We start from the raw sequence: 22,456 nt of genomic DNA, 5'->3' as shown, positions 1-22,456 counted from the left end.
CCAAATCATCACCATGTATCTTATTTTGACTGCATTGTCAATGGAAGTATCATTGTAAACTATTATTTTTCGGTGATTGTCTATATGTAGAAATCATCAGATGTCGAAAACCTTTGATTTAAATATTCATTTATGGTGTGCCTTTTCAAAAGAATGTAATGTTTACAAAACATATCATATAGAGGTCAAATACCTCGCAATAAAATTGATGAATGACGTGTTCGTCCATATGGATTTGGAGCGATCGTCACATCAAGTGTATATTTTAAGTCCCTTTCTTATTCACTATATCTCACCCTCTTTTTACCATTACTCCATCTTCTTCCTTAGACTGTAAGTTTTCCCTTTTGAACTTGTATCATTTTTACTTATTTATTTATTTATTTATTGTTTTTGTTCTTTATTTATTTATTTATTTTTATGTGTATTTAGAACTAGATTGTTTGTATGCGGTAAAAATGAAGCTTAGAAGTAAATGTGTGTCAAAATTAACTCCTTTTGCCTTAGCATTTTTAAGTAATAAATATGAACTTGATTTTTTAAACATGGAAGCTCCTAAGAAGAATCGGACTATTATTGATGCTCCGTCAGACAAGGTGGGTTTTTACTTAGATTTTTTACATGCCGGCTATTGCTTTCCAACTTCTAATCTCTTAAAAGATGTTTTGAAACAATATGGTTTTCATATATCCCAACTTCACCCTAACGCTTATCGTAGAATATTGTGTTTCGAGTTGCTTTGTGGTGCTCTGCATATAGAGCCCGAGTTAAAGGTGTTTCGTTATTTTTATGGCTTCTCTGCCTTCGGGGAATGGTTTAATTTTTGTGTGCGAAAGGGGCGGGGTGCCATTTCTACGGGTATTAAAGGGAATATTCACCATTGGCAACATAATTTTTTCTGGGTCGATAAAGATTTATTTCCCTCTTTAATGCAACCGTGTGGTGTAAGAGTTAGTACTCGTGATAAGTGTCCAAAACTGACGCTCGCATTGCAGGAGTCGGCTGAGTTGCTACAAAATTATATCGTTTTTGATCGCGATTTCCCAAGAGCGATAGTAATGGAAGCGAGGAAAAACAACGGTGAACATGGAACAAAGGGTGGAGTTAAAGGTAATCTGTGTACAATTTTTGAGTGTGAATTTTGAGGATGTGTGTAACATCCTCAGATCGGGCATAGATGTAGATGACCTTTTCACTCTTATGCATAATTGTGTGATTTTTATACTTTTTTTAATTAAATATTTAGTGTTATTTTATCATGTGGTTAAGACCAGTTTGTGATAAGGGTCACAGAACAAGTTCATTTATTTAATTTGAACTCCGTTAAGGTTGTCAAATTAAGTACGAAAGATATCAGATAACTGATAAATACCCGTGTGTGATGGGATATTGTGTTTTAACACTAATATAAGCCTTGGACCAGCTCATTTTTGATGCTTTTTCCAGAATCTTCATTTTCACTTCACCAACACTTAAACTCCTACACTTGAAAACCCTAATAATATTAATCTCGTTTTTAGATTTACAATTGTGTTGTGAGATTTGTTACTACTATTTTTGTGATCATTTCAAGGTAACAATACATGCAATTCAGTTTCAAATTGGGGGATTTATATGGTTTTAAGTTAGGTTTTGTCAAAATTGGATTTTTAGTCAAATCTAGCTAAGTTGGTGTTGTTAATGCTTGAAACTAGAGGGTTTAAGTCCCTAAATGTTTTCCTAACAGGTTGTGTATGGATTTTGGGTCAAAAACATGTCTGGAATAGAGATTGAGTGATTTTGGTTCGAAAACCGTCAGTTACTGCTGCTGCTGCTCGATGAACACAACTGTACGGATGTATCTTGCAACCGTACGGATACAATATGCAACCGTACGGGTGTATGTGCAACCGTACGGATGCAGCGGTGTTGGTGCAACCGGCCAGTGAGCATGCAACCGTACGGATACATGATGTAACCGTATAGATGGACTTGTAACCGTACGGATGCATCTGCAACCGTACGTGAAGCGACCCGTCCTAATCCATAAGGATGAATACAAAAACATATGGTTACATTGCGAGGTATTTGACCTCTATATGATACATTTTACAAACATTGCATTCGTTTTTAAAAGACAACTTTCATTACAACGATAGTTGACAATATGCATACCATTTCCCAATATATCCAAACTATAAATGACTTAATAATAATCTTGTTGACTTCAACGACTCGAATGCAACGTCTTTTGAAATATGCCATGAATGACTTCAAGTATATCTTTAAAATGAGCAAATGCACAGCGGAATGTTTCTTTAATACCTGAGAATAAACATGCTTAAAAATGTCAACCAAAAGGTTGGTGAGTTCATTAATTTATCGTAACCAATCATTCCATAGTTTTAATAGACTACAAGATTTCATTTTCATAGTTAACTGCAGGAACACTCATCTGCAAAAATCATTCATATGGTGAACACCTGGTAACCGACATTAACAAATGCATCTAGAATATCCCCAAATATACAGGTACACTCATCTGTATATAAAATCGAAGTACTAAAGCATCTGTAATCCGGATGGGATGTGTCAAAGTCCATAGATTTATCTTCAGGATTCGCGTCAATTTGGGGGTCTGTTCCCAAATTCTTAGGCTACCAAGCTAACAAGGGTCATATCCGGTATAATAATTCAACCATAGAATGTAGTTTCAAGTATTTGTGTCTATTTCGTAAAACATTTATAAAAGCAGCACATGTATTCTCAGTCCCAAAATATATATTATAAAATCATTTAAAAAGGGAGCAAATGGAACTCACAATACTGTATTTCGTAGCAAATATGCATATGACGGCACTGAACAAGTGCAGGGTTGGCCTCAGATTCATGAACCTATATTAAGTGTGTGTGTGTATATATATATATATATTTATTTATTTATTTATATGTAGGTCAATATCTGTCTAACAATTTAGGTACGGTCATAGTGTATCACAATCCTAATGCTCGAAATTATTATGCAAAAGTCAACAAAATTCATCTAATCCAAAAATGACTTCCAAAATCTATTTATGTTTATTATATAACTTAAATATAGTCGTTTTATATATTTAAATATATTTATCAGATTTTATTAAAGTAGATAATACAAGTCATTTATTAATAAAATTTATATTAAAATTTACTTAATTGAGCCTATAGTCCTTAAAGTTTACCTTTTTTTCATCATGGGTTGCGAAATGAGTTGCGAAATTTGCGACAAGGATCTATGAATTTGAGTACTCTCAAGACGACCTTTATGGCGAAGGATCGTTTTTGTCCGGAGTATTTGGGGAATGATCGTTTGTTGATGGGGGATTTCTATCGGACCTTGAATGATGACTTGAGAAGTAAAATTAGTCGGGGTCAAGCGAAATCGTTTTCGGAATTATTCGACTTAGCTAGAGGTTTCGAGTCGTATTAACGATCAAAAAAGGGTGAACCTTCAAGTGAACGAAGGGTCGTTTCTTATGGTGCTCCGAGAAAGAGGGCTAAGGGTCCGAGTGTGAGCACGGGTGGTACGCGAACGGGTATGTCGGATTCTAGTTCGGCTAGATGTTACAATTGTGGCATGAGGGGTCACAAGTCTTGGGAATGTTCGGTACCAAAGGGTGATGGTATGGTGTGCTTTAATTGCCAAAAGGAAGGACATCGTAAGTCGGAATGTCCCAAGTTAGCGGGGACGGGTGCGGCAAGGAGACGCTAAGGTACGTTTCAATTTAATAAATATGTCTTTTGATTATTTATTAAGTGCCGTTTGAGTTTGTGTAGTATGCCTTTTGTTGTGCATGTTATTGTTGTGGGTGACATTCCTAAAGGAAGTACCATATGTTGATGTTTGATTGACGGGCAAAGGGCGTAAGACTTGGTGCAACCAAGCATTCCTTAGTATTTGGGAAATGTTTTTACCAAACCATGGAAGTGGGTTTTGGTGTTCGATTGATAAGCGCGTGTTCGCTTTCATGTTGAAGTTGATGAACCATGAGGTTCGTTGGGTGGATTGGAACCCGAAAAAGATCGAGTGTTTGAACTCGATGTATGTTGGTAAAGGAGTCTACGTGACGCGAAACTAGGTGCCTCTTTTATACCTACTAGCGTGGTGTTCGACTCCGATTGTGTTGCGGTACACTTTTCGTTCAAAGTGTTTAAGGATTGGTTAAAATCCTTCGTGTGCTCAAGGTTGGAGCAAGATGTAGTGATGGGTCGTTTGAGCCCAAATTATTGGTAAAGTCTACCTTTGGTAGCATTGTGCGGTTGTACGAGTTGTGACATTGGAACGTAATTCCAAGTGGGGGAGTTACACTCCCGCACGAGGAGGCTTTGGTGGGAGATTTCGGATGATACTTTTGGTAGATCCGGAAATTTTTGGTCGATATGTGGTAGAGTACAATTTCGGATAAATTGTCCTTATGGTTTGGGATTTGTAAATTATCACCGAGGTGGTAAGTTGGTGAATCTCGTTGAGAGATAATGGACGTGTTTGGCGAGCAAGGTGAAATCCTTCGGTTAAGGGAGGTGTGTGTCGGGTTCTCTTTTGTAGAATTATTGTTCGGTACCTATGTTTGATATAGGTGGTTCTTGCTCGATTATGGATGGTTAGTGGTCCGCTAGGGTTCACTATAGTGTAGCAGAGCGCGATGTTGCACTACTCGTTGTTTGAGGCCGAAGGTGCGTATGTGATTGATGAAGCATGACCTTCGGGTCCGCTGACTTCATCGTGGTATTGTTGATTGATGAAGCATGACTTTCGGAGTCCGCTGACTTCATCATGGTATTGTGATTAATGATGCATGACCTTCGGGGTCCGCTGACTTCATTATGGCATGGTTGATTGGTGGAGCATGACCTTTGGGGTCTGCTGACTTCATCATGGGAGTACGTGATTGGTGGAGCATGACTTTCGGAGTCCGCTGACTTCATCATGAGCGTGGTGTTATATCGGTGAAGCATGATCTTCGGGTCCGCTGACTTCATCCGGTGTCGAGATTGGTGAAGCATGATCTTCGGGTCCGCTGACTTCATCATGGTTGTGGATCGTGTGTGGTTTCGGATTCACGATGACGCGTGTGGTTTCGGTCATATTATTGTGGAAGTGAATCTTGTGTAGTTCGGATTCACAAATGACTCGTGTGGTTTCGGTCATTGTGTGGAGGAGTGAGTCTCGTGTAGTTCGGATTCACAAATGACTCGTGTAGTTCGTTCATTCCTCTGGGATAGTGATTCTCGTGTAGTTCGGATTCACTATGGCGCGTGTAGTTCGGCCATTCCCATTTGTTGTTGTAGTGAAGGTAGTGAGTCGCGTGTAGTTCGGATTCACTAAGGCGCGTGTGTTTTCGGCCAGCCTTCGTGTGTTGCATGATCCGTCGGTTGTTTTATACACCGATGGTGGGGTCGTAAGGACCGGGATGTTTGATCTATTGGTTGTTTTATACACCAATGGTGGGGTCGTAAGGACCGTGTTGTTTGATCTATCGGTTGTTTGATACACTGATGGTGGGGTTGTGAGGACCATGTTGTATGTTTAGTGATGCGTTAGCCGTGTTTCGCTCACATGTTTATTACGGGTGTGACGATGGTTGATTTCGTACACCATGGGTTTTGCGTTTCCATAGTCGTTTTGGGCGCTATCGGTTCTAGCCGTTGGATTATGATGTTACGGTAGTTGCGTATTGGTCGTAAGGCGCACTACAAGGGATGTTTAGTGATTGGTGTAATCTGTAAGGGTTCGTTTGGTTCGGTCTTCATCGTTTCGGGTTGTTGACCTTAGGTTCAGACTTGGTTGTTTTTAGCGTTTTACTCGGTAAGTGTACGCTAAGAGATCTATATCTCGGTACGAGATTTGGTTGAGTTTTCCCGATGTGAGGGAATGTGCATGGTTATAGTGCTCGTATTGTGATTTGATAAATCGCGTGTGACGATTTAGTTGCTTAAAGGCGATTCATTGGGAAGGATTGCTTAGGAAAGTCGGATTGGGACTTAGGCTTGAGGACCGTGGAGTGTGGTCCGTTTGGTTATGTGACAAGGATCACGAGGACGTGATTGATTATAAGTGGGGGAGAGTTGTAAGACCCCAATATTTATTTTACACAGAGTTTTAAATGATGTAAGTATCGTAGGTGAAGCGTGGTATGGAATAGAAGCTCAGAACCTGTTCAGAGGGTTGTGCGCGCCGCGCACCTTGAGGTGAGCGCGCCGCGCACCTGGTCTGCGACAGAAATCTGACTTTTTCAAATTAGAGTTTAATGAGGGGCTTTTTGGTCTTTTCACTTGAGGCCGGATGTGAGGCCATATCAGCTGGTTGGATTCAGTTTTGGATCATATTTCACATCCACAAACACTCTCAAGTATCTTAAGAGAGAGAGGGAGATTTCTAGAGAGAGATTTGGGGTTTTGGAGAAGAAGGAGCTTGAATTGATCAAAGTCTCGGGTTTTAAAGTTGTTCACCTCGTCCCTAGCTACGTTTTGGTGGTTGTGGTAAGTTCTAACTCCGAATTTCATTGTTTGATTTTGATAATCAAGTTAGGGTTTGAACTTAAATTGATGAGAAACCCATTTAAACTCTTTAAATGAGTTTAGTGATGCTAGTAATCGGGTTTATTGCTATTGTTGGTGGATTATGGGTTGGTGAACTAATTGGCCATGATTAGGACTTGAAATTGGGTTTAATCACTTAAGTTAGTGATTATGGAAGTATTGAAACCCATTTAGGGTTATTTGGTTGACTAGTTTTGACTTTGTTTCAAAATTAGGGTTTAGTGATGATTATGACCCAATTGGCGATTTAATGAGGTTTATAAACTTAAAATGGATTAAGTTGAAGTATAAAACCGAGTTAAAGGTGTTTTGGTGTCAAAACTTGTAAATGGTGAGATTTTGACCTTATGGTTCAAAATTAGGGTTTATGGGCAATTTGGAGATTTGTAAGTGTTTAACACTTGTGTTCGGGTTTAATTGGCGTGTTAGGACCATTCTCACTTGTGTTAGTGATTATTGGTTAATTTTGGGCGCGGTTTGTACTTGGAAGTGCATTTGGGTCGAATTTGCACTAAGTGTCAAATTGGGTTGGTTTGTAAATCCAATCTAAGTGTGTTGTTGAATTTGTGATAATGGAATAGGTACTTTCCATTGGCGAGTTGCGGTTTACTTGGAAGCATTCATCAAGGCGACAAGGTGAGTGTTAATATCCTATGTGCATATGTATGTGTAGGATGGGTGCGGGTCGGGTGAAGTGATTCTCGGCTATAGAGCTCACTTCACATATAGATGGATTTGATGGGCTTTTGTATGAGTCCAATTGGCACGGTTGTGCGTTTTGGTTGACCATCTTTGGCAAAGTACGAGTTCGCATGTACATTATCACACGTGGTTGTGATGTGGTTGATATAACCCCAATGGCGAAGGGTTTAATGTTGAGAAGTGAATCGCGTGTGGTTTCGGATTCACGATGACGCGTGTGGTTTCGGTTATCTTATCAAATGAATCTCGTGTAGTTCGGATTCATGGTGACTTGTGTAGTTCGGTCATCTTATTGAGGTAGTAATCTCGTGTGGTTCGGATTACTAAGGCTCGTGTAGTTCAGCCAACCTCGATGATGTGGAGATAGTAATCTCGTGTAGTTTTGAATTACTAAGGCTCGTGTAGTTCGGCCAATCTTCATTGTGGTACTTGGTTCTCGGTATTGGGTTAAGGGGTTAACCTTGTGCGTTATATATATATATATATATTGTTATATATTAATGTATTGTTGTGGTGTAGCTAACCCTCCGGGGGTAGCTTCTTGGCTTTGTTCACATCGTCGTTGGTGAACTTATAATTGTTGTTGTATCTTTAGCTCGTTGCTTAGAGATCGTACGGTATGCTTAATGTAGTGCCTTATATATGGATGCTTCGGTATGCGGTATTTGTTATTTCGTGGCGTGTCCATTTTATGCATATATATGTATGTAGTATATTATCATTCACTAAGCATTAGCTTACCCTCTCGTTGTTAACATTTTTATAGATTGCATGGATGCGGTGGCTCGGGTAAACGGGGACTAGTGGACTCGCATAGTTGCTTTAGAAGATCTTGCTTTTAGATTGATTAGGATTGGGTAGCGTATCCCCAATCGCCATGCTCGGTCTTTATTTTGTGTTAAAAATCATGTGGTCGAAACTTGTATTTTGTACGAAAGTCGTAAAACGGCCGATGTGGGCCCGGTCTCGTAAAACTCATTTTATTATTGGAACGTGTTAGTTTTAACTAATATAAATTGTTGTGAAAAGCGTTTGGTCTAAAAGTGTCGGGAAGTCGAAGATCTTTTCGCGAAAAATGGACATTTTTATCAGAACTGTCACAGGCCTTGTGCGCGCCGCGCACAGGCAGTGGTGCACGCCGCGCACCCTTCTGTCCAGTTTAAAAAAAAATTTTATTCCTCGTTTTTGGTTGGTTAACGGGTTGGGATGTTACAAGTGGTATCAGAGCATGGTCTAAGGGATTTAGGTGACTTGAGATAGGTGCCTAGACTTAGACTTTTGCGCGTGCTTAATTTGTTGCGGGACTTGTAGGATTACGGGTCGGAATGAGTTATAGTTAGTGCCTTGATCGTAGGTGGACTAACGTTTATATTAGTAATGCGGATATTGTTAATATATTATTTGTGTTGTGGTGTAATTCTCGCGTGTGTTTATATCGCATAGAATTCTGTTTGTGTTTGTTTATATCATCGAACGAGGCGGTTGTTGTACTAACGAGTTGATGCGGCGTGTGTGCGTAATAAGGACTTGCAAACCTTATTACGGGTGCAAATTGTGTCTAACAAGTGATGTACGATGAGTGTTTAGCAAGATGGGGCGGTGTGGTGCGTATGGTTTTATACGTTCATGGACTAATCGTTTTGCATTCTTTAGAATGGCGACGCGAAATGAGATCGAGATGAATGATGAGGAGTTTAATACTAGAGTTGCGGCCGCCGTTGCGGAGCAAATGGGTGCGTTGGAAGAAAGAATGGAAAGGAGGTATTCCGAACTTCAAGGTAGTAGTGAAATGGAGCGTTATCTTAAGAGTTTCATGAGGACTAAACCCCCGATGTATGACGGGAAACCGGATCCTCTGGTAAGCACAACTTGGATTTCAGACGTCGAAGGGTGTTTCCGTACTATTGATTGCCCTCCCGAGAGAAAGACGAGACTCGCTACGAGTTTGTTGCGGGGTTGGGCAAGGGATTGGTTGGATGGTAAAATTGATCTTGTCGGTGGCGAGACGTTTATGGCTTTATCGTGGGACGACTTTAAGGAGGAATTCTTCGAGGAGTTCCGGACTTCGGCCGATTTGTGGGAATTGCGTAATGAGTTGCGAAATTTGCGACAAGGATCTATGGATTTGAGTACTCTCAAGATGACCTTTATGGCGAAGGCTCGTTTTTGTCCGGAGTATTTGGAGAATGATCGTTTGTTGATGGGGGATTTCTATCGGGCCTTGAATGATGACTTGAAAAGTAAAATTAGTCGGGGTCAAGCGAAATCGTTTTCGGAATTATTCGACTTGGCTAGAGGTTTCGAGTCGTATTCACGATCGAAAAAGGGTGAACCTTCAAGTGAATGAAGGGTCCTTTCTTATGGTGCTCCGAGAAAGAGGGCTAAGGGTCCGAGTGTGAGCACGGGTGGTACGCGAACGGGTATGTCGGATTCTAGTGTGGCTAGATGTTACAATTGTGGCGTGAGGGGTCACAAGTCTTGGGAATGTTCGGTACCAAAGGGTGATGGTATGGTGTGCTTCAATTGCCAAAAGGAAGGACATCGTAAGTCGGAATGTCCCAAGTTAGCGGGGACGGGTGCGGCAAGGAGACGCTAAGGTTCGTTTTAATTTAATAAATATGTCTTTTGATTATTTATTAAGTGCCGTTTGAGTTTGTGTAGTATGCCTTTTGTTGCGCATGTTATTGTTGTGGGTGACGTTCCTAAAGGAAGTACCATATGTTGATGTTTGATTGACGGGCAAAGGGCGTAAGACTTGGTGCAACCAAGCATTCCTTAGTATTTGGGAAATATTTCTACCAAACCATGGAAGTGGGTTTTGGTGTTCGATTGTTAAGCGCGTGTTCGCTTTCGTGTTGAAGTTGATGAACCAAGAGGTTCGTTGGGTGGATTGGAACCCGAAAAAGATCGAGTGTTTGAACTCGATGTATATTTTTAAAGGAGTCTACGTGACGCGACACTACGTGCCTCTTTTATACCTACTAGCGTGGTGTTCGACTCCGATTGTGTTGCAGTACACTTTTCGTTCAAAGTGTTTAAGGATTGGTTAAAATCCTTCGTGTGCTCAAGGTTGGAGCAAGATGTAGTGATGGGTCGTGTGAGCCCAAATTATTGGTAAAGTCTACCTTTGGTAGCATTGTGCAGTTGTACGAGTTGTGACATTGGAACGTAATTCCAAGTGGGGGAGTTACACTCCCGCACGAGGAGGCTTTAGTGGGAGATTTCGGAAGATACTTTTGGTAGATCCGGAAATTTTTGGTCGATATGTGGTAGAGTACAATTTCGGATAAATTGTCCTTATGGTTTGGTATTTGTAAATTATCACCGAGGTGGTAAGTTGGTGAATCTCGTTGAGAGATAATGGACGTGTTTGGCGAGCAAGGTGAAATCCTTCGGTTAAGGGAGGTGTGTGTCGGGTTCTCTTTTGGAGAATTATTGTTCGGTACCTATGTTTGATATAGGTGGTTCTTGCTCGATTATGGATGGTTAGTGGTCCGCTAGGGTTCACTATAGTGTAGCAGAGCGCGATGTTGCACTACTCGTTGTTTGAGGCCGAAGGTGCGTATGTGATTGATGAAGCATGACCTTCGGGTCCGCTGACTTCATCGTGGTATTGTTGATTGATGAAGCATGACTTTCGGAGTCTGCTGACTTCATCATGGTATTGTGATTAATGAAGCATGACCTTCGGGGTCCGCTGACTTCATTATGGTATGGTTGATTGGTGGAGCATGACCTTTGGGGTCTGCTGACTTCATCATGGGAGTACGTGATTGGTGGAGCATGACTTTCGGAGTCCGCTGACTTCATCATGAGCGTGGTGTTATATCGGTGAAGCATGATCTTCGGGTCCGCTGACTTCATCCGGTGTCGAGATTGGTGAAGCATGATCTTCGGGTCCGCTGACTTCATCATGGTTGTGGATCGCGTGTGGTTTCGGATTCATGATGACGCGTGTGGTTTCGGTCATCTTATTGTGGAAGTGAATCTCGTGTAGTTCGGATTCACAAATGACTCGTGTGGTTTCGGTCATTGTGTGGAGGAGTGAGTCTCGTGTAGTTCGGATTCACAAATGACTCGTGTAGTTCGGTCATTCCTCTGGGATAGTGACTCTCGTGTAGTTCGGATTCACTATGGCGCGTGTAGTTCGGCCATTCCCGTTTGTTGTTGTAGTGAAGGTAGTGAGTCGCGTGTAGTTCGGATTCACTAAGGCGCGTGTGTTTTCAGCCAGCCTTCGTGTGTTGCATGATCCGTCGGTTGTTTTATACACCGATGGTGGGGTCGTAAGGACCGGGATGTTTGATCTATTGGTTGTTTTATACACCAATGGTGAGGTCGTAAGGACCGTGTTGTTTGATCTATCGGTTGTTTGATACACTGATGGTGGGGTCGTGAGGACCATGTTGTATGTTTAGTGATGCGTTAGCCGTGTTTCGCTCACATGTTTGTTACGGGTGTGACGATGGTTGATTTCGTACACCTTGGGTTTTGCGTTTCCATAGTCGTTTTGGGCGCTATCGGTTCTAGCCGTTGGATTATGATGTTACGGTAGTTGCGTATAGGTCGTAAGGCGCACTACAAGGGATGTTTGGTGATTGGTGTAATCCGTAAGGGTTCGTTTGGTTCGGTCTTCATCGTTTCGGGTTGTTGACCTTAGGTTCAGACTTGGTTGTTTTTAGCGTTTTACTCGGTAAGTGTACGCTAAGAGATCTATATCTCAGTACGAGATTTGGTCGAGTTTTCCCGATGTGAGGGAATGTGCATGGTTATAGTGCTCGTATTGTGATTTGATAAATCGCGTGTGACGATTTAGTTGCTTAAAGGCGATTCATTGGGAAGGATTGCTTAGGAAAGTCAGATTGGGACTTAGGCTTGAGGACCGTGGAGTGTGGTCCGTTTGGTTATGTGATAAGGATCACGAGGACGTGATCGATTATAAGTGGGGGAGAGTTGTAAGACCCCAATATTTATTTTACACAGAGTTTTAAATGATGTACGTATCGTAGCTGAAGCGTGGTATGGAATAGAAGCTCAGAACCTGTTCAGAGGGTTGTGCGCGCCGCGCACCTTGAGGTGAGGGGGCCGCGCACCTGGTCTGCGACAGAAATCTGACTTTTTCAAATTAGAGTTTAATGAGGGGCTTTTTGGTCTTTTCACTTGAGGCTGGATGTGAGGCCATATCAGCTGGTTGGATTCAGTTTTGGATCATATTTCACATCCACAAACACTCTCAAGTATCTTAAGAGAGAGAAAGGGAGATTTCTAGAGAGAGATTTGGGGTTTTGGAGAAGAAGGAGCTTGAATTAATCAAAGTCTCGGGTTTTAAAGTTGTTCACCTCGTTCCTAGCTACGTTTTGGTGGTTGTGGTAAGTTCTAACTCCGAATTTCATTGTTTGATTTTGATAATCAAGTTAGGGTTTGAACTTAAATTGATGAGAAACCCATTTAAACTCTTGAAATGAGTTTAGTGATGCTAGTAATCGGGTTTATTGCTATTGTTGGTGGATTATGGGTTGGTGAACTAATTGGCCATGATTAGGACTTGAAATTGGGTTTAATCACTTAAGTTAGTGATTATGGAAGTATTGAAACCCATTTAGGGTTATTTGGTTGACTAGTTTTGACTTTGGGTCAAAATTAGGATTTAGTGATGATTATGACCCAATTGGCGATTTAATGAGGTTTATAAACTTAAAATGGATTAAGTTGAAGTATAAAATCGAGTTAAAGGTGTTTTGGTGTCAAAACTTGTAAATGGTGAGATTTTGACCTTATGGGTCAAAATTAGGGGTTATGGGCAATTTGGAGATTTGTAAGTGTTTAACACTTGTGTTCGAGTTTAATTGGCGTGTTAGGACCATTCTCACTTGTGTTAGTGATTATTGGTTAATTTTGGGCGCGGTTTGTACTTGGAAGTGCATTTGGGTCGAATTTGCACTAAGTGTCAAATTGGGTTGGTTTGTAAATCCAATCTAAGTGTGTTGTTGAATTTGTGATAATGGAATTGGTACTTTCCATTGGCGAGTTGCGGTTTACTTGGAAGCATTCATCAAGGCGACAAGGTGAGTGTTAATATCCTATGTGCATATGTATGTGTAGGATGTGTAGGATGGTTGTGCGTTTTGGTTGACCATCTTTGGCGAAGTACGCGTTCGCGTGTACATTATCACACGTGGCTATGATGTGGTTGATATAACCCCAATGGCGAAGGGTTTAATGTTGAGAAGTGAATCGCGTGTGGTTTCGGATTCACGATGACGCGTGTGGTTTCGGTCATCTTATCAAATGAATCTCGTGTAGTTCGGATTCATGGTGACTCGTGTAGTTCGGTCATCTTATTGAGGTAGTAATCTCGTGTGGTTCAGATTACTAAGGCTCGTGTAGTTCGGCCAACCTCGATGATGTGGAGATAGTAATCTCGTGTAGTTTCGGATTACTAAGGCTCGTGTAGTTCGGCCAATCTTCATTGTGGTACTTGGTTCTCGGTATTGGGTTAAGGGGTTAACCTTGTGCGTTATATATATATATATATATATATATATATATATATATATATATATATATATATATATATATATATATATATATATATATATATATATATATGTTATATATTAATGTATTGTTGTGGTGTAGCTAACCCTCCGGGGGTAGCTTCTTGGCTTTGTTCACATCGTCGTTGGTGAACTTATAATTGTTGTTGTATCTTTAGCTCGTTGCTTAGAGATCGTACGGTATGCTTAATGTAGTGCCTTATATATGGATGCTTCGGTATGCGGTATTTGTTATTTAGTGGCGTGTCCATTTTATGCATATATATGTATGTAGTATATTATCATTCACTAAGCATTAGCTTACCCTCTCGTTGTTGACATTTTTATAGATTGCATGGATGCGGTGGCTCGGGTAAACGGGGACTAGTGGACTCGCATAGTTGCTTTAGAAGATCTTGCTTTTGGATTGATTAGGATTGGGTAGCGTATCCCCAATCGCCATGCTCGGTCTTTATTTTGTGTTAAAAATCATGTGGTCGAAACTTGTATTTTGTACGAAAGTCGTAAAACGGCCGATGTGTGCCTGGTCTCGTAAAACTCATTTTATTATTGGAACGTGTTAGTTTTAACTAATATAAATTGTTGTGAAAAGCGTTTGGTCTAAAAGTGTCGGGAAGTCGAAGATCTTTTCGCGAAAAATGGACATTTTTATCAGAACTGTCACAGGCCTTGTGCGCGCCGCGCACAGGCAGTGGTGCGCGCCGCGCACCCTTCTGTCCAGTTTAAAAAAAAATTTATTCCGTGTTTTTGGTTGGTTAACGGGTTGGGATGTTACAGTTTTTAACCAAGGCTAATTCGGTCTTTTTAATTTAATGTGTAATGTGTGGTAAACAAACCTACATTCAAACATGCTGCCTAATTAAAATTCTAACCCACATATATTCCCACGTATTATTCAGTTTATTCCCACAGTTCTAGATTTTTCATCTTCGACTCCACATTCAAACTCTAGTATCTTCAAACCCTAGTATCTTGAATCCAATGAATTAACCCATGAATGTTCTAACGTACACAATACGAATTGAGTATACATGCGTGGATACAAAAACTTTGGATATTGTATATTGTAAGTTTTCATGGTAAATAAATTAATTGTGTTTCATTGCCAAAAGAATGGTGGTATTTATCGTTGTGGTAATTGTAAACAACCTGGGCATAACAAGAGACGTTGTACTAATGCTAGGGTCAAGACCGGTCAAAGTCAATGATGGTCAAGTTTGCTACTTTGGGTCAAAATTGCTACTATGGATCAAGATTGCTAAACATAAAAATATTAATACAAACTGAAGACGTCTACTTTTTCGTTCTTCAGTCTTGAGTTTTAATTTAAGCATGTTCTTCGGTTTTGGACTAGTGTATGTATGTAAAATTTGGGGATTAGGGTTTAAGATGGAGTATGAAAATCTGGTTGAGATTCTTTATGATACGTATGACTTAGATTTGGGGTGTCGATAGGTTATATAAACTTATACTCCGTAATAGACAAAAACTTAAAATGACTTTTTTACCCTCGTTGGGGTTGCACATGATAAGATACTAACATATCTGAGTTAACAGATGTTAGTGTTTGGGACCAAAATGAAATCAAATTAGAACTTTAAGGGTTGGCATGAAAATAAAAAAGTTTAGGGTCCAGGATGAAACAAAAGGTAAACTTTAAGGACTAATGGCATTATTAAGTCTAAAATTTATATACGATAAAAATATATTTTTATATATCTCAAGTAATATAATTTATTAAGTTCACTTAATATCATAAAAAATATAGTGGTAATGTATTATTAATGTAATTATATTACGTGTGGTAAAAATATCTTTGTATCACATATTTATTCGATAAAATAATATTGATAATAATAATAATGAGTAAAAGTTGTATCATTTTGTAATAATAATAATAATTATTATTATTCTACTAATAATAACAATAACAATATTTATATTTACTAATGATGATATTAATTATAATAAAATGATTATTCTAATCATGATAATTTTAATATTAATGATACTTTTTACTATTAACTGTAATAATAATAATATTTTATAAAAATAATAATTCTATTCAAAATGATAATTTTTAATAATAATAATACTAAAATGATAATAATAATGATATTTAATAATAACAATGATATTTCTATTAAAATCATAATTTTAATGAAAATGATAGTTTTAATATTAATGGTACTTTTAATAATAATAACGATAACGATAAAAATAATAAAATGATAGTTTTGATAAAAATATTAATTATTTTAATAATAATAATAATAATAATAATAATAATATTGATTATTAGATAATAATGACGATAATAACGACGATAACGATAACGATAACGACGATAGTAATAATAATAATCATTTTAACAATAATACTTAAAATTATAGATAATCCAATTGACTATATCTTTTAATCCGTTCATCAAAACTATACGCTTTATAAATGAAAAGTTATTAATTTTTTGCCAGCTTTGCAACGACATGCATATCATATACCTTATCTCAGTAGCATATGTATTAAATTCAGGATTCATCATAAACTATCTAACGACAATAATAAACGTACAAGCATGCATAATCCTATATACTCGAGCACTAGTCAGGGATACACCATTAATATATAAAAAGATAAGATATGAATGCTCAGGTATCAATATTGTGATTCAATATTGCAGGAAAGTACGTAGACGCGACGGAGATGATAAAACTAGTTTGACCTCACGAGCTATACCCCCGATCCATACCCATAAACTCCATAGCTATAACCCATAATTTCTGTAGCTCTATCCCGCTCGAAAAACCCATTTTGAAATAACACGCTCATGACCTAGTCGTAGTATTTTATGTATAATACTAATAATAGTACTAATACTACTAATAATAATATTGGAATTAATAATAATAATATTAATAATAATAATAATAAATATAAATATGTAGAGAGTGATGTATCGAGATAGAGAGATAGAATGATCAGAGTCAGGAACGAACGCGTTTTATAGACCTTTCCTGGAACCAACAGCCATGCGACCGCATGGCTGCCAAGCCACTTTCCCATGCGATCGCATGGGGCTCGCTTACAGCTCACAATCTTTTGTTTTTCTTTGCCGACACTCGTTTTATAATAAATAATAATATATATTTAATTTATATAATTATATTTATATTAAATTATATTTATGAGTATAGATGATTCGTAAATTTAGTTCCGATGAATTATACGTTATCACTCGACTTATATCCTGGTTTCGGTTTTTCGAACGCTTTTTCGTACACTTAGAAAACTTGTACTAAACGATACGCGACATGTACCTTTATCAATAAATAGACTTAAATTGCCAATAAACTATATCATTCTAAATGTAACCTGAACTTTTGAATGTTTTGCTCATTTGCTTCTATAAATTGACGTCCCGTTATATATACATATGTATATATGTATGTATATATATATATATATATATATATATATATATATATATATATATATATATATATATATATATATATATATATATATATATATATATATATATATATATATATATATATATATATAATAGCATTTATTTAAATAAAACATTTTATAACTAAATTTATACTAATTCTTATTATATTGTAAATATATATATATATATATATATATATATATATATATATATATATATATATATATACTTTCATTTCGAAAGATATTTTGAAATATTTATTATATATTTTTTCAAAACTAATTATATTTCAAAGTTCTTTATATAGTTTAAAATCGTTTCGTGATTATTATTTAGTATTACATTTATCTCTTAGAAACAATAAAAATATATATATAATACAAAGCTTAAGTTTTTCAAAACTCATAAACACATTATCTTATTAAGTATTTTAATAATAAAGTTCTTTTTAAACTAAAAACATTTTGTATGTTTGAAACTCAACCAAATAAATATGATAATTTTTTTTCCAAAACTAAATATATTTAAGAATTATTTTAAAAGGTTAAAATAATGGAAGATCGTTATATCATAAAATGTTTTAGAAAGGTAAGATCGTATATAATTCATAACAGATTTGCAAGTTTTTAAATTACCGTTTGCGGGTGAAGCGTAAGATAAAGTTCAAAGGTTAGATAAACGTATGAAGTCCTTTTAAAGTAAAACGATATCTATTTTCTAAGTTATTCATATTTCATAATCTTGTTAAATAATATGAAAATTAAAATAGTTATCTTATAAAAATCACGAGGAAAAATATCGTAAAGCATGTATTGAAAACGAAACAGGAATCTCCACTAACCCTTGTCTAGTTCCCATTAATTGACACTTTTGTTCTTACATGTAAATCATTTTACCAATTATTCCGAATATCGTTAAAAAGGAATAATTTCTCAAATCAATGTGGACCTCGTAACAGAGACTTATAATAATATCAAAATGAATCTGTTAATTCAATCATTTAATATTATCTTCTAATTTCATCGATAAACATATTGAAACAAATACGTTCATGTAAAGTATTATATGTTTAATACTTTGTTAACATATTCAAGTTATAATATATACACGTATATATATATATATATATATATATATATATATATATATATATATATATATATATATATATATATATATATATATATATATATATATATATATACACATATAATCATATCCATTTATATAATGGTTCGTGAATCGCTGGAATTTGGTCGAGGTTAAATGAATGTATGAACACAGTTTAAAATTTTTGAGACTTCAACATTACATACTTTGCTTATCGTGTCGGAAACATATAAAGATTAAGTTTAAATTTGGTCGGAAATTTCTGGGTCGTCACAGTACAGATGTAGATCAGTACTACATTGTTGTTTAATTTGACTGTTTTCTAGCCGTTATACTGCCCGCGTGTCTTGTGATAATCAGAATGTAAATTCTAAAAATGCATAAGTGTTAAGTAGACTTTTGGTGGCACTTTTGATACTGATTTGCTGTCTCGTGCTAACGGACAGAAACTAACTTGATTTGCCTTATGTTCAGGTGATAAGGATAAGGAAGCAGCTCAATGATAGATTATCTGAGCTAGTTGCTGGTATTCGGTGAGTGTGTCTATCTCCGGATAGAGTATTAATTAGCTGACACGCTACTTGTTTTGTCACGACCCGAAAATTTCTATTCAAATTTAAACTCAAACTCTTATATTCTGACAAGATAAACAAATGATTGTGTTGCATTTAAAATGTTCTCATACATTTATATACCCGTTTGACCATTTTGATGATTCACGAACAACCGTTCATAAATAAAATAAAAGAATAAATCGTTAATCTTTTACAATGATAGTATGCATTATTATATATTACTTATTAAGCTAAGACTCTTAGTTTCTCATCCTTTTTAGAAGAGGTAGACCAAATAATCAGCCTATCTAAAATCTTTGACATTAATTCTCAGTGACTTTCCATTTCTCTTTTTTAATACTCATGGTTAAATTAATTTTAGCTCTTAACATTTTTTTACGTTTCCCACATTTAATATATTTGACAAGAGTGATTTAACTGAGTATATTTTTATTTATTTATTGGTTAACTAATTTTAAAACTTAAATATTGTTATAAATATAATTAATATACTTTTTTTAAATTTTATATATGACATTTTGAGTGATCAGTTTTTCTTAACACAAATGTATAAAGTATTTTAAACATGGGTACACTCGTTACAACTCATTTCTTAGATGTCATAACAAAAATAAATATTTTAACATTATTCTAAATTATGGAATTTTTATATTCCTTTTTAGCATTAATTATTATTATGAGCATAAAATAGCGATCCGTGACATACACGGGATCTAAATAAATACAAAATTTCATGTTGGCAAGATGAAACCAAAAATATATCATGGGTCCTGGCTCGAGATCAAATATCACATGAGTTGCAAGTTGTTTTTTTTTTTTTTGTTTATTTTTTTTTAACGTGACATGTATGCATATATACTCCAAAAATGCAAACTACTTCAATTTTGGGTTGTTAAAAGTATTTTCACAAACTATCAATCTTCTAATGATTTATGTTTGTGGGTATTCTACTGGTCTACTAAGTTACATTGCTAATTCTGACTTAAAAATTATTTACTATTGTGTGTTTTTAGAGTACTTAATGAGTTTGAATTGAATTGAGCCACTAATTTGGTGTTTATTGATGAGGAACACCGGAATTTATCTGTACACCACTAAGTATGCTTTAAAGGGTTGTATGGTACAACATTATAAAGCATGTTGAGTGGTGTATGGTGTACGGATCACCACCTTTGTTAATTTGGTTGTTTTGTTGGTTTATATCTATGTAATGTATGTTTTGTTATTATAGTCACAATGTTTGATATGTCATTTATGTGTATACATTGATGTTTTGTGCATTTGCTTCATAAACTTTACCAATGTTGCATATGTTTTCGTGTTTTGTTTATTATTGTAGATCTTCTGCACATTCTATCATACGTACCTAAAGATCTCAACTTTGTGAATCACACAAGCTACATTGGCTGGAAAGAGTATGGCAAAGTCACTTTTACATAATTTATATGGGTTATTTATTAAGTAGGTATTATTAGGGAGGTTTATTATATGTATATTTCATGGTTTACAGGTCACGGATGTTGAAACCTGTGGTGGTTGACCCGGGGCTTTTTCTTAATGAGCCAAGTGAGATCTTTTATGGAACTCAAAAACGGCCTTTGCCAGATGCTTATCGGTTGTTCACAGGAAAGTATTCAGTTCTTCCAATTTATTGAGATGTCATTCGTGTTGTTTAACTCCCTGATTAATGCCGAGTACTCCTTTTTAGGAATCGGCGGAGCCGATTTTCCAAAATTTGAGTAATTAATTTGTCAATGTCGGTAGGTCAAAATCAGATTTAGCTATGAATATCATGTTGGGCATACTATGCATCTTCTTGTGAGCATGATAACTTACAAGTATTGGTGTAAACTCGTGTATAATCTGAAAGTTAAAACTTGTTTTGGCATCTTGATATAGTAAAATCCGAAAAACCCTCTATGTGATAGAATTAATCCTGATGTGAGCTCCATAATCCTTGTGAGAACACAGTTCTGCATCCTGAATGACTTGCTACTCGTATATTCATTATAAGATCTTAAGTGATATGTATGTCTTATATAGTTCTTATCACTTGCAACTGTCAGTTTAAGAGTGTCTGGCAGAACTGCTTATCGTTTTGTTTGTCTAATCAATTATATACTGTAAAAGTAAGTAGATTTGTAAAAGCAGGTTTGAAGTGATGATTGTGTAAAATGTTCCTTTAAAGCTTCTGACTATTTATCAATTATCGTTTTGTCATGATCCTTGTATTTCAATTGTCGCTTAAAAACCTTACTGCGATGTGTGAAATGATAGCAGTGTTGTAAACAGTGGCCGTCTCAGCCGACTAGTCGGTTTGGTGACTAGCCCGTCCTGTTTTGCTAAAAAAACATCTAATTAGTCGGTCAACTCTAAAAAGTCAGGTCAAAGTCAGTCTGAGATGTGAAAATTAAGGTTGGTCAAAGTGAGGTCAAAATTTTAATTGTTCTTATGGTCAGATTTAATGCCCTATATACATATGTTAAATATGTCTAATATATATGTTAAATATATATTGAGCCGAAAGTTTGTGGAGTTTTGCATCCTAGGAACAGAAAACTTACCCAGGACCCTTCTTATGTACTTATCTAACAGTCTATCTTCGCAATCTGTTTATTTCCCAACCGTTCTATGCAATTCACCTCGATTAAACCGAACGGTTGTAAACCACAATTTGCAATATTCTGCATACGTGACCAAACACGAACCACGGACACTCAACTCAGACGACTTTAATGATCTAATCAACAGCGGTACAGCTTTTGCCTCTCCGTTTCTTGTTGATGATCCAGTTCTTGACCGCATTGACCAAGAACTACTGAACCGTGGTCAGGGTAAACCGGTTCCAGGTGGCTGGTGTTTAGGTGACTCTAATGAAGACGCTTGCTCCCTTTGGGGTGATGCTGATGTTTTGAAACCTGGTTCAGGTGCTAAAAGGCTGGAGCAACACATGGTTGAGTTACTCTCAAACGAGACATTTAACGCACATCAATGCATTTTCGAATGATGTGGACTGATACTATTGGTAGTATTTAGCATATTTAAGTCGGGGTTTATGTTTTATAGATTTATTTACACTTGGAATTTGTTGTATGTTTGTTATTTGCATTATGGGAGTTTGGGAGATGATAAGCGTTAATATTTTGTTTCAACTTTCTATTATATTAATTCTAACTGTGAATATGATGTGTTGAACCAAAAATTATCATTTCTTATCTTATCATCTGTTGGTTTATAACTTTATGTCTTTAAAGGTAGTCAATCTACCTAACATTAAGTAGTATTTTCATTAAACAATAATATGAACTATGTTTTTTAGTTTCCCATTTAGTGAACGTTCTTCAGTTATATGTGTTATACTTGGAAAGACCATGCTCTAATATCATTGTTGTGATCGATCACCATCACAATAAGTCACATAACTATGTAGAAGTTGATGATACGTCAAATTATAAGATGCTAATATGATCTGTGATGACCATATTAGTTGACTTATTTATTGGTAT

General features: G+C 36.5%; 1 protein-coding gene across 1 annotated transcript; it reads left to right on the top strand.

Moving 5' to 3' along the window:
• The first annotated feature begins 545 nt into the window (after window positions 1-545).
• Window positions 546-22,069, top strand: LOC139897218 (beta-glucuronosyltransferase GlcAT14A-like). The gene is made up of 4 exons (XM_071879889.1): window positions 546-1,110; window positions 20,290-20,365; window positions 20,461-20,588; window positions 21,461-22,069. Exons 1-4 carry the CDS (start codon window positions 546-548, stop codon window positions 21,955-21,957), a joined length of 1,266 nt encoding a protein of 421 aa, XP_071735990.1. The 3' UTR covers window positions 21,958-22,069.
• The last annotated feature ends 387 nt before the right edge of the window (window positions 22,070-22,456 follow it).

Source organism: Rutidosis leptorrhynchoides, chromosome 1 (assembly GCF_046630445.1).
Source record: "Rutidosis leptorrhynchoides isolate AG116_Rl617_1_P2 chromosome 1, CSIRO_AGI_Rlap_v1, whole genome shotgun sequence".
Classification (NCBI taxonomy): domain Eukaryota; kingdom Viridiplantae; phylum Streptophyta; class Magnoliopsida; order Asterales; family Asteraceae; genus Rutidosis; species Rutidosis leptorrhynchoides.
Note: the sequence above shows the minus strand (reverse complement) of the source record. Positions and strands in the feature narration are given on the sequence as shown.